This window comes from Bidens hawaiensis, unplaced genomic scaffold (assembly GCF_021521415.1).
Source record: "Bidens hawaiensis isolate Kalapana, Puna unplaced genomic scaffold, B.hawaiensis_p1.1 tig00055218_1, whole genome shotgun sequence".
Taxonomy (NCBI): Eukaryota; Viridiplantae; Streptophyta; class Magnoliopsida; order Asterales; family Asteraceae; genus Bidens; species Bidens hawaiensis.
Genome location: NW_027499980.1, coordinates 59,663 through 73,471, shown reverse-complemented (window position 1 = coordinate 73,471; position 13,809 = coordinate 59,663). Strand labels below are relative to the sequence as shown.

At 39.1% G+C, this 13,809-nt stretch overlaps 1 protein-coding gene across 1 annotated transcript; it reads left to right on the top strand.

Annotated features, from left to right (window-relative positions):
• Positions 1 to 622: 622 nt before the first annotated feature.
• Positions 623 to 2,276, top strand: LOC143601029 (uncharacterized). Its single transcript, XM_077078543.1, has 2 exons — positions 623 to 793; positions 1,203 to 2,276. The coding sequence occupies exons 1-2, from the start codon at positions 623 to 625 to the stop codon at positions 2,274 to 2,276; spliced, it is 1,245 nt and encodes a 414-aa protein (XP_076934658.1).
• The last annotated feature ends 11,533 nt before the right edge of the window (positions 2,277 to 13,809 follow it).

Here is a 13,809-nt window from a genome sequence, read left to right as displayed (position 1 = left end):
TTGGAAAGGCATGCAATGAACTCGAAAAGGCAAGCTCAGTCGAATCGCACGGTAAAAAGGGCGGTTGTGAAAGCCGTGGATAGTGGTGAGTCGGATGATCGTATGGCTAGGTTGGAAAGAAAGTTGGATCAATTGATGGGTGTGGGAGTTAAAGAGAAAAGTAAGTCAGGAAAGACGTATCTAGTTTATGAAGGTTGTGGTGGAGTAGGCCATGTAGTGGCTACTTGTGGGGTCGTGTTGGAAGACGAAGAAGAAGAGGAAGAAGAAGAGGTGAACTTTGTTCAGGGTTAGAAGAGGTATAATAATAATATGAATTCAAACACCTATCACCCGGGCCTTCGAAACCACCCCAATTTCAGCTATGGAAACCCGAACACGCAACAAAACCCGAATTTTCAAGGTAATTCCCAAAAAGCAAATTATCAGTCAAATCAGTGTCAATATGGGAACGAGAGGGGTAGAGGTCAAGGCGGGTATAATCAAAAGGAGTCGGGGGGGGGGGTATAACAAAAGTTATCAGAAAAGTTATCAGCAGGGTCAGCAAAGTCAAGGGGCGACTCAAGGCCAAAGTTCTTCGCAAGATTTGGAAATTCTGACACTTTTGAAAGATTTGAGCCGAATAATGGAGATTCAAGAAAGAGCGAGTGCCGCAAGAGATAAGAAAATGAGTCAATTGGCGGAAGAAATGGCCACCTTGAAGAAAGACCCGAAAAATCTACCGAGTGACACATTGAAAAATCCAAACCATCAAAGTGGCAGTTCTTCAAACCGTAAGAGTGCCCAAGTCAACCAGGTAAGTACCCTCAGGAGCGGAAAGGTATACAATAACGGGGTAGCCCCACCACCTTTCGTTGAAGGTGTTGGAGGACTTGGGGGAAGATGGAAAGAGTAACGATGAGGTTGATATTGAACTGAAAAGTAACCCGAACCAAATAAATAAAAATAAAATTGAACCAATGACTAAAACAGGAACACCAACCGCCAAGGAGATGGGCCCAACGAATAAAACCGTTCCATTTCCTCAGGCATTGGTGAATCCCGAGACCTCATCGGCACTTCGAAAGAGGGGCCCACAGCAGGAGGAAATGTGGGAAATCTTTAAACAAGTAAAAATTAATTTACCCCTCATAGATGCAATTAAACAAGTCCCTGCATATGCTAAATATTTAAAAGACTTGTGTACTCAAAAACGAACTCACAAGTTGCCTAAACAAGTTGACTTAACTGCAAATGTAAGCTCGGTTTTGACGGGTATCCTCCCACCCAAGCTACAAGATCCGGGAACGCCAATTATATCCATTCAAGTGGGCGATTTTAAAATGACTAGAGCGTTGTTAGATCTTGGGGTTGTGGTGAGTATTCTCCCGGGAAGCTTGTATGACCAGTACAACTTTGGCCCACTTAGAAAAGCCGACACCACCGTGGTGTTGGCCGACTTGACACTCAAGCTTCCTAGGGGAATCGTGACCGATGTGATTGTGATGATAGAAGATTTCTATTACCCGGTTGACTTTCTGGTTCTAGACTACGTGACAGTTGACCCGAAACGGCAACCAAACGTGATTCTCGGTCGACCCTTTTTGGCCACCGCGAATGCTTTGATTAATTGTAGAACCGGGGTAGTGAACATGGCATTTGGTAATAAGAATCTTAGGCTTAATGTGTTTTCAAACGTGTCTAACCCTCTGGTGAATGACGAATGCTTCGCGGCCGAAGTCATTGACGTGTTGAACCCTCACGAAAGTGGGGACGAGGCCACAGAGGAGTTTGCTATTTGTTGCAGGAAAGCAGTTGAGCATGTTCTACAGTTGAAAGAAGAGGAGAAAGCAGTAGAGTTGTATGCTGCAAATATTGGGAAACCGGCATGGTCTCAGCAGGTGGAGCGGTTACCTGATACCATTGATTCAAAGTTGAGACCATCATTGGGGAGTCCGCCGGCTGTTGAATTGAAGAAGCTCCCAAAACACCTGAAATACGTGTTTCTGGGAGAGGAAGAGACATTACCGGCCATAATCGCCGCAAATTTTGAAGACGAGAAAGAGAAGGCGTTGGTGAAAGTCTTGAGAGAGCATAAGGCGGAGATTGGTTGGACGATAGCAGATTTGAGAGGGATCAGCCCATCCATTGTCATGCATAAAATCATCACCGATCCCGACGCAAAACCCGCTCTTGATGCACAAAGAAGGTTGAATCCAAACATGCGGAAGGTAGTGAAGAAGGAGGCCTTGAAGTGGTTGGACGCGGGTATCATTTTTCCGATCTCAGATAGCACGTGAGTAAGTCCGACACAAACAGTTCCAAAGAAGGCGGGTATTCAGATAACCCGTAATGAGAAAGGTGAGGAGATCGTCACCCGACCGGTAACTGGGTGGCGGATTTGTGTTGATTACAGAAAGCTTAATGCGGCAACATCTAAGGACCATTTTCCCTTGCCGTTCATTGACCAAATCATCGAGAAACTTGCAGGTCAGAAATTTTATTGTTTTCTAGATGGCTATTCTGGGTACAATCAGATTGCTATTCACTCCGATGACCAACATAAGACCACTTTCACGTGTCCATACGGTACTTTCGCATTTAGGTGAATGCCTTTTGGTTTGTGTAATGCCCCGGTCATCTTTCAAAGGTGTATGATGAGTATCTTTTCAGATATGGTTGGGGATTCACTTGAAATTTTTATGGACGATTTCTCTATTTTCGGTTCATCTTTTGAAAAATGCTTAAATGAATTAACTAAAGTTTTAAAAAGATGTGTGGAAACGAATTTGGTCTTAAGTTGGGAAAAGAACCACTTTATGGTTCAAGAGGGGACGGTTTTGGGACATTTCATATCAAGTAGGGGGATTGAGGTTGACCAGGCGAAAATCCAAGTCATATCTAATTTACCACCGCCTACTAATATAAAAGGGATAAAGGCATTTTTGGATCATGCCGGTTTTTACCGACGGTTCATTAAGAATTTTAGTATCATTTCTAAACAGTTGTGGAATCTGTTATTAAAAGATGTGCCATTTGTTTTTAACGAGGAGTGTCTTAATGCATTTACTGTACTAAAAAACAAATTGGTTGAAGCCCCGGTCTTGTTGTCACCTGATTGGTTACTTCCATTTGAAATTATGTGTGACGCAAGTGACTACGCGGTCGGGGCCGTGTTGGGTCAACGGGTGGATAAGAAACCCGTTGCCATATACTACGCAAGCAAAACCCTTTCCGATGCTCAAATTAATTATATCACTATAGAAAAGGAGTTGCTCGCGGTAGTATATGCACTTGATAAGTTTCAATTGTTTTTTCAGATTACAGCGCAGTCAAGTATTTGATGGAGAAGAAGGACGCGAAGCCGCGCTTGATCAGGTGGATTTTATTGCTCCAAGAGTTTGATGTGGAGATCCGCGACAAGAAAGGAAGCGAAAATGTGGTAGCGGATCATCTGTCAAGACTTGTGGGACAAGAAGAAAAGGAGAAAGACGAGAGGGCAATCAATGAGTCTTTCCCGGATGAGCAATTGTTTTCTGTTTCAACTTTGCCATGGTATGCTGGCATTATTAATTTTCTTGTTGCAGATACAATTCGGGAGTTTTGGCCAAAGAAGAAGAAGCAACATTTCCTCTCGCAGGTGAAGCACTATGCATGGGAAGATCCAGATTTGTTCAAAGTTGGAGCGGATCAAGTATTGAGGCGGTGCATACCATTGGAGGAGATGCGGAGTGTTTTGTATCATGCCCATTCTTCACCTTGTGAAGGCCATTTCAGTGGCCAGAAGATAGGACATCGAGTGCTTGCATGCGGATTCTATTGGCCTACCATATTCACGGATGCCGCAGCGTTTGTCAAAAATTGTGTTAGATGTCAACAGATGGGGGGTATTTCAGAGAGGGATGAGATGCCCATGCAACCAATCCTTGTTGTCGACATCTTTGATGTTTGGGGGATTGATTTCATGGGCCCGTTTCCTAATTCATTTGGTAATCTATATATCTTGGTGGCAGTCGATTATGTGTCTAAATGGTTAGAAGCAATCGCCACCAAAACGAACGACCATACCATTGTTTGTAAGTTTGTCCAGTCTAATATTTTTTCACGTTTTGATGTTCCCCGCGTCATCATTAGCGATAGGGGTTCACATTTCAAAAACTTCAATTTTGGCAAACTACTTAAACGGTATGGCGTAAACCACCGCATTGCCACTCCCTATCACCCTCAAACGAGTGGACAAGTGGAGGTTTCCAATAGGCAAATTAAAGAAATTTTACAAAAGACGGTAAGGCCCGATCGGAATGATTGGTAAAATAAACTAAACGATGCTTTATGGGCTTACCGGACCGCTTATAAAACGCCTATTGGAACCACTCCATATCGGTTGGTTTACGGGAAAGATTGTCATTTACCTGTTGAGCTAGTCCATCGTGCGCTATGGGCGGTTAAGAATGTTAACCTAGACTATGAGTGTGTAGGTAACCAAAGAAAGTCGAACATATGCGAGTTGGAAGAATTGAGAGATGAAGCTTATGAATGTGCGTCCGCATATAAAGACAAGATGAAGAGAGTTCACGATGCTAAGCTAAGAAGAAGGACGTTCGAAGAGGGGCAACGAGTGTGGTTGTATAACTCGAGATTGAAGCTTTTCCCGGGCAAATTGAAGAGCAAGTGGAGGGGACCTTATCAAGTCAAGAGAGTTGGAAAGTTTGGAAAGGTTGAGATTGAAGATTTTGATGATCATCTGAGGCAAGTGGTGAACAGTCATCGGTTGAAGCCTTACTTGGAGGATGCGGATTTGAACAAAGAGATACACGAGTCGGAAGTTTGCTTTTTGGCGGACGAGCCGACATACTCGGTTGATTAAGGAACCAAGGAATGTCGAGCTGTAGACATTCAATTCATCGCTAACCAGGAGGCAACCCGACATTTGTAAGTTTTATTTTTGTATATTGAGTCTAGTTAGCTAATTGTTTTCCTCAAATCATGCAGTGTAGAGTAAGGATCGAGTGTGGGGAAGCGACACGATGATTAGCGTTGGAAAGGAATTGGCAAGCACATGCGTCGCTAGAGGGAGCCCAGGTACGTAAGTGATTGGTATGTGGTGACCGAGGTGGGTGGCGGAGGAAATCAGCTCAAATAACACTTAAAAGATTTATTTTTCATGCTGAAAATAACTAAAAATTGTTTCTGTAAAAATGCATCTTCGCGATAAAAAGTCAAACTGCCAGTCAAAGTCAAAAAGTCAACGGTCACACTTGCATCTTCGTGATACACGAAGATGCACGGATCTGACGAAAAAAACTTACAAAACCAGATTTCCCTATCACTTTCACCATTCATCTTTTATCTTAACCCTCTCCACACATTTAATTTCGGCCGCCACCACCCTTGTCACCGCCGTCACCACCGTCACTTTCATTGTCTTTTCTCATCGAATACATTTAGCCCGATTGAAAGGTATGTGTCTAATTTCGTATGCAATTGGTTTATTTCGGGCTTGAATCGGGCATTACAGGTTTACTATGGGTATGGAATGTATGATTAGTGGGTTGATGTTTGGTCGGGATTCGCGGGTTTTGTTGAAGTTTACGGGTAGTTGATGACGTTTTTCCGGGTGGGTTTACCGGATTGAATGAAGTTTGGCCGGAATTTTATAAGCTTATTCATGTTTTGAGATTGTTAGGGATGTGTTTATGAAAAATGGGTCACCGGAATATTTTACGGCGAGTTTTCGAGTCAAAGTTTGGAAAAGTTTATTAACAGTTTGTGATTTTGGGTCGGTATTGTGATAAGTTGTCGGTGAGGTCTTAGATAAAGGAAAATTTTTCCGGCACTTTGGTTAGTAAAAAGTTTTGAAACGTAATAAGTTATGTCGGTTTGTGAAAACGAGTGAATTGGAGGTGTTCGTTGGTTTGTTTGACTTGGATTTTTCTTTGAAAGTAATACGTTTTGCACGAACGGTTTGAGGAGTGTGTCCATTTTAAGTTTTTATTGATTTAAAAAAAAAATCTTAAAATTCAAAAATAATTTTTATTATGATTTAGATTATTGGGGGCAATCGCGACCGAAATGCTATACGGTTGTCGCCCGGACTTACTTGGTATATTTATTTGCAGATGTCGAGGAAACGGTCAAAATAACAACAGATGTTTGACAATACTTCTTAGCAGTACACGCGCGCGCCGATTAGATACGTTGTTCCCGAGATCGAGGTTTTTGGGGCCGCGGTCGAGGATATTACTGGGGGAGAAGACGAGGACCACATCATTCCCGAGTATGAGTTGTTTAGACAGATTCGCGACTTGGAGATATTCCGACACCGTACGTTTGATTGGGAGGTGTTGGAATCTATTGGTCAAGTTCCGAGACTCAATAGTTTGTTATCGGGACGTTGGAGAGATATTTTGAGGTTTGAGCAGACGCAGTACGAGGAGTTGGTTTACGAATTTTACTCTACTTTCAGGTATAATCCGAAAGATTTTGATGAGCCATACGCGGTTAGTTTTGCGTTGGGAAGAGAGTTGTTTCGGTTTACGGTGTAATTGAGGGTTTGTATGGGGCACATGAGGTTGAGGGTCCCGAATTTCGGGAGAGTATTAGGGGGTTTACCACGGGGTCGACTGCTTCTCGGCCTCACCAGATCTCGACGACTGATTTGGCTACGTTTTGGAGGACTATTGGTGATGTTGATCATTCGAGTAGTGTTGTCGCTTCACAAATTCAGGACCCACTTCACCGGTATTTACACAGGGTGATTGCTTCTACATTCACGGGACGACATTCGGGGAAAGATAAATGTAATAATCTTGATTTGATGTGTTTGATGTCCATGGTTGGAGGTATGAATGTGAATCGGGCTACATTGTTGTTAAGTTCAGTGGCTAGGGGTGGTCGGAGAGTAAGTGCGGCCATGACTCAGTTGGCTTTGAGGCCCATGATCACGCGGATTGCTCATTCTTTGGGTGTATTTGGACGTTATTCGGAGGAGTATTTTACGGAGGGACCGTATACTGATGTTGTGACGCTTGACGATGCCCAAAAAGCGGGAATAATGACTTATGGTGGCAGGGTCAGCGTGTAGAGAGGCCACCCGCCCAACCACGACAAAGAAGGCAGCCTAGTCCACCACCAGTACAGCACCCCGAGCCCATGACATTGGACTATATGTTTCAACAGCAGCTGCAGATGAGGGAGGAATTGCATAGGTATCGCGATGAATTTTGCGATTATCGAGATGAGTCACGGGGTTATTTCAGAACCATGTTTGATCACTGGCATATTCCACTGCCAGGTACTTTGCAGCCGCCGCCGCCTACTACTGGTGGCTTTGACATGGGTGGTTCTGGGTTTGGTGCTGGATATGGATATGGTGGAGGAGCTGGTGGGTCTGCATATGGTGGAGGTGCTGGTTATAGTGGTTATGGTCAGTATGGCACTAGTGGTTTTTATGATGCAGGTATGGGAGGTTCAGGAGCTGGTGGAGCTGGTGCTGCTGATGATGATGAGGAGGACTTGGATGCATAGTGGATGATTGTTGGAGTGGCTGTTCTGATCGATATTTTTGGTTCTCTTATCTGGTTTATTTTATTATGTTTTTATTTGTCTATCGGGTTGTATTAAGACAATTATTATTGCTTATGGGTATTATGGGTGACATGGTTGGGACATTTGAAGGGATTTATTCTTGTGGGTGGTTGCTTGTGTATATTTTGTATTTGAACTTTGTGGGTGTACTATAAACCCTCACGAGACCATACTCGTCCACCCGGGCTACCGGGGGGTTTAAAGGGCTTGTTGGATACGCTAAATGCAATCGTGATTCCTACGAAAGTGAGTTAGGTCTTTTAACATTTTTACTCATTTAACAAATTTGGTTATGAATATGATTAATATTGGTTGGTAATTTAAAATTAATGGTTTTTGCAAACGGTTTAAAAAACCAATATTAACATTTGTGAGAAGCTTGCTTCTAGATGTTTGAGAGTTTGCAGAGTTTATTTTGAGAGTTGAAAAGGTGAGTTCACCGAGAGATCACCGAGGGCACGAGAGTTGTACATGAGAGTTTTTCTTATTTATCAGGTGATTTCGTTTTCATAACCTTCTTTGTTTTATTAGTATTTGTGTTAAAAGTGTAATTGTATTTATGTATAATTTATCACCATCACATTAGGCCCGATTTTTAAAATTGTCAAAGTAAATTTTAAACCCGTCCCTATTTTTATTTGTTATAATTTTAAACATTGAGGACAATGTTTGCCTTAAGTGTGGGGATGGGGGAGAAATTGAAAATTTAAAAGTTTTCAATGTTCTTTGAATTAAGATTTTTTGCATAAAAATGGAAAATGATAGAAAAATCGGGGGTTGTTTTTTTCAAAATTATTATATAATATGAGATACTAAAACGGGAACACATTTAATTTGGGATGTGTCGGTAGGCTCAGCCTTGAGAATGAAAGAATAATTTGGTTGTAGACTTAACTGAACTTTAAATGCTTGATTTTTAGTGGGAAACGCCTTCAAGGTTTTGTTTGTTTAGCTAAGCCTGTGTAAGGACTGGAATGAAAGATTAGGTCATACTCAAGCCTTTTTATTAGATTTGATCACCAAAAATATATTTTAATATGAATAGTCTATAGTACAATGGTTGGATAGGCTTAACATTAGAGTATGCTAAATGACTTGTGATATAAACATAAATGAAAATACAACAAGTTAAGTGGCTAACACTTCATAGGCGTATGGTTTTATTGCCTTAAATCCTGTATTGATGGGATGCCTCGGGGAACAGAGACCATGGGTCGGTATGCGGTTTATCATCTGGGTATACATAAATCTTAAGTGGATTTATGTATATAAAATAAGCTTAAAAAGAGCAAACCCGCAGTTTATCTGCCAATTCATAAGTCAATAAACATGATCCCACAGAAAGTGCTTTAAAAGTACAAACTCACTGCTGACTTGATCATCCACGCTGTTAGTCATATGGGGTCCCCGTGCTCGCGTCTCATTACCATTAAGAAACAGACCACACGGAACACGTCACATGTAAGCCCTACAGATGAATTCGTGCCTACTCACGTATGGTGATGGATTCGGGGTATTGCTTGATAGCGGGGTAATGTCATGTAGTGGGGGCTATTTACTAGTTGATTACCTAATTGCACCTTAATCGTATCTAATGGCCATTTTGGTAGACCTTAATACTTAAGTTTGGGGTTTTGGTTCGATAAAAATATCCAAGATTGTCATAGCTATTACATATGGGCTTGAAAAATTGTATAAATGTGTAAAATTTTGATAGTCTAATTTTAAGGTTTAAGTCAAGTTGGGGTGGTCTGGTTCGGTAAAACTATAATGAAGCATGGCAAGGCGGCTTCAGGGCTTTGAAGTGTGGGTTCCATTTTAATTATATGAACTAATAAAACTGTCACACCTTATTTTTCCCGGTAAGTATTGAGGCATGAGTTTAAGTGAACAACAACATCGATAATCGCGGTTTTTGCGTTCTTTGTGCTTAATTAAGATAATCTGTGAAGTATTTTTTTTTAGAATGATTTCTGATTCTGATTCCATTGCAAAAACTTTTTCGGGACGAAAAAGGATAAGTGTGGGGATGTGATGGTTGGGTAAAAGTTAGTTATTATTATATATTAATTAGTTATATTTAGGTAAATAAATGAATGAACATTGGTACTTCAAGCGTTGTTATGTGTTTTCAGGACATTGGAAGCTATGGAGCTTAACGAGGATATTTACGGGCTTGGAATGAAGATCGGGAAGTGAGAGAATGGAAGTGCACGCATCACGAGGCAGTCAAGAAAAGAAAATAGAAAAATCTGAAGTTTTACATCTTCGTGATACGCGAAGATGCAAAGAAGCGCAACTTCGCGATACGCAAAGAAGCAGAAATCTGGCCGCGACTATTTTGTCCTTCGCGATACGCGAAGAAGCATCCCTATCATCTTCGCGATACGCGAAGATGCTTAAGTCGGCCAAAAATTTAGGTTTGCCTTATATAAACCCCTTAACCTCCCCATTCGGCTAATAACGACTTCCAGAGGCAGAAGAGCTGTGCTAAGACGATTTCCAGCCATCCTGAACTTCTGGTTCATCTTGGGTTTGCATGTTCATTAAAGATAAGTGTTTTGACATTATGATCATGATCGGCTAAATCCTTTGTTCGTTCTAGGCTAGGGTTTTGTGTAATTTAACTTAAGACCAGATTTATGTGCTTAATGTTTATGAACTTGAGTTAGTTTATTGCTTTATTCCTGTTCAACTAATTGCTTGGTTGTTTAAACAATTTGTGTTTCCGATTATTGATTAATACATCACTTGTTTGGCTTGTTCATCAACATTTAGGGTTAGGCTCTTGTGTCATTGAACTAATAATCATCGGTTAATGTTACTTAATTAGTGATCATAAAACATAAATTGGTAATTGTGTAGATCAAGTTCAATTGTGTCAACAATTCGGTTAGGGTATTGTTTGTCATCACAATCAAAAAATAGGTCTAGTAAGTACTACGCAATCAAGACAAGTAAATCTGGAATTAAGTTGAAGAACACATTACTCGAACCTAGAATGAATGTTTTTATTAATATTATTTACAAATCGTTTTTTAAGTAATTGTTAGTTTTAATTAATCTTTTTCTACAAACTGCTTGACATCGTCTGTCTGACTTAGTTTAATAATTAATTAGTAGTATTAAATTAGCACTTTCCTTGAGTACCTGTAAAGACAACCTTACTTACCCGTACTTATTATATGTATTTAAGTCTTAAAATTAATTGTTTGAGTAGACCGCGACAGTCTAGGTCAATAGTTTTTAAGGTTGTTTTAAGGTTTTGTTAGGTTGATAAAGTTACTCAAAAACTTAATAATGTGATCTCTGAATTCGATCTATATAGATTGAGTGGAGACCTAATTTTCATGTGCAACACCAGCACGTAGTCTAAACAGTACGTATACTAAAAAAATCATAATTAATAATATATCGGCACTTTTGATAATTCTTAAATACTAACTCTTACAACAACAACAGCAACCAAAAAAAAGAAAAAGAAAGAAAAAAAAGAAAAAAAAGAAAAACTAAATTTAGATAGTGTTTGGGACTTTAGGATTCCTTATTTTACCTCCTTATGATTTATTTAAGTCATAAGTTATAAGTTACAAAGTTGTAACTTGTTATTTATATACTCACAAAACCTAACTTTCCCAAACACCTTATAACTTATAACATATAAGTTATAAGCTATAAAGAGATAAAATAAGTAATCCCAAACGCCCCCTTATCCGGTAGACAAGCTAGGACTTAACTTTAACATCTTAACTCTAAAAGTCAAAATAGACCAATATTTTAGCACCTTTGTAGCGGAAAATATATTCTAGAAGTATATAAAAATCACTGTAACAATTATATTGAAACAGAAGTCAAGCGGGTAACAAGCTGCATCGCTACTCCTTTTTGAATTGCATCACGTATGTACAATCCACCCCAAAAACTTGATCACAACTATGCAACTTGATAACACGACCCAAATTTGAAGACAGAGAGAGCAACAATTATACATGTCAGTTGAGCTATTAGTGACCCACAAGACATGATACTCTCACGAAAACGCATTAAAAACCCACTAGCGTGATGGTTTGGGCGTGGGAAAAAGGACGTTGGGCATAGAGTACTCCCAGCTCGGCAGTCGGCATAGGGTACTAATAATTCAACTGATAGGACGAACAAAATCATTTCTTCAATGAATGAATACGAACACGAAGTTTCATTTTGTTATGTGTTCGAGAATCAATCATTTGTTTGATACAAGCTTAATGGAGCATACATGAAAAATTATTTGGTTATGTGTTCGTCAATCATTCGTTTCGTTTGGTGACGTGTTGCATTCATGTAACCATTTGGACCAAACCTATAAGTTCTCATACTTAAGGACCCAATCTATAATACCTTTATATCAATAGGACATTTTGTGTAATTTATTCTAAATTATAAAAAGGAAGTAGTATTTTCTATCTAAATTATAAAAAGGATGCAGCGAAGCTATTGATCTTCATTAATACCACTTAACCACATAAAGTTTAGGGCTGGCTTAAAGGGAGGGTGAGGAAGGTGACCGACTCATGCCATAACATTGTTGTTGTGTGGCTCAACCATAAACCGCCACTTAGAGCAATCAGATTCTTATGACACCAACCTATAGTTGTTTATTTGTAGTATAATTAATATTATTAATCTTGTGTAAGTAACATAGTTTGTTCAATTTACTAATAAGAAAGTCCCATACAATATATTTTAACAAATTATTATATGTTATATGATTCCATAACAAAGAGAGAATTTATTTTTTATACATATGTTACTTCTTTATAACAGGTTTATACATGTAACCTTATAAATTTTAAATTGATCTATACATATATAATAGAAAAAAAAGGCAATTTCATAGAATAGTAACCAAGTTTCGAAAGTGTTCCAATTAGGTCACTCAACTTTAAAAGTGTTCTAATAAGTCCTTTAGTCGCGACGAGTAGATTATAAGGTTAAACTTGTCGCGACGAGTTAACTACTAATAAACTACTCGTGTAGGGAATGTAAGCCGGGTAAGCTAGTCGTCGTGATTAAAGGACTTGAATTACTCTTGGACTTTGATTACGAGGCATGAAACTTATTTAGTCGTGACGAGTAAATAATTAGTGAACGTGCTCGTTACGGTTAGTTTAAGGACACGTGGCACGTTCTAATTGGTTTTTACAAACTATATATCACGACTAGTTTATAATACCTATTTCTGAAATTTCTTGCAAATGGTACCTAAAACTTGAAATTTGTTTTTATAAATGCTTATTTTGGAAATTTCCCAAATAATGTACTATTCAATCCACACATATTTAAGGTTGAAGCAGTCACAACAAACGGGCCTGCATACCTGTCCCTTTGGTGGGCTTGAGAAAGGCCCAAATCTGAGGGTTTTACTTCAAACTTCGGACCTCATATGACCAAAACATCAACCACAAATACAATTATAACTCAACTAGTTTTTAACCCGGCGCATAGCGCCGGGCAGGTTGGTAAATCCGAACGTTGGTAAAACACAAGCATTACCAGTCCTAAGTGTTGAGGTGGTAAGTTGACGTGAATTCGGTCAGTTTCTGTTACATGTGTTGTTGTACGAAAACTAAAACAAAAAAAAGTTATAAAAATTGAGATGGAACATTGAGATAGCGTTGGTCGGTGAAACTCGAGCGTTGTTCGTCCCTGGCGGTGAGTCTATGCAATTTGGTTGGGTTTTTCACGTTCGTTATAAAACCGGAATAAAAAAAAAATTGTCATTCGGTCAGTTTCATTACGGTACTATAACTAAAACAAAATGCGCTAAGTCTACGCAAATTATGTCAGTTTTTATCACATCCGTTACGGTATATTGGTATTGAAACTAAACTAATAAAAAACAAACATAACAAAGATAATTAGAAATATAATTATCAAAGTTAAAACAAAAGACAAACCAGAAAAAAAAAACAAAGTTAAAACAAAAGACACCAGAAAAAAGAAACAAAACAAAACTTGGTCTAATGAAATCTTGCGAAATGGACCAATCATAGTTCAGCGTCGTCAAACTTCTCTTTTATATATATTAGTAATAGTAATTCTTTCATAATTATTTTTTTATATATTTTCTCTCTTACATATCATAAAAATGTATAAATAAAAACATATACATGCGAGGGGTAACCAAAATATATAAATATAAACACATATATAAAAAAATATATACTAGGTGTAATGGTAGTTTGTATATAACAAACTTGTTGAAAC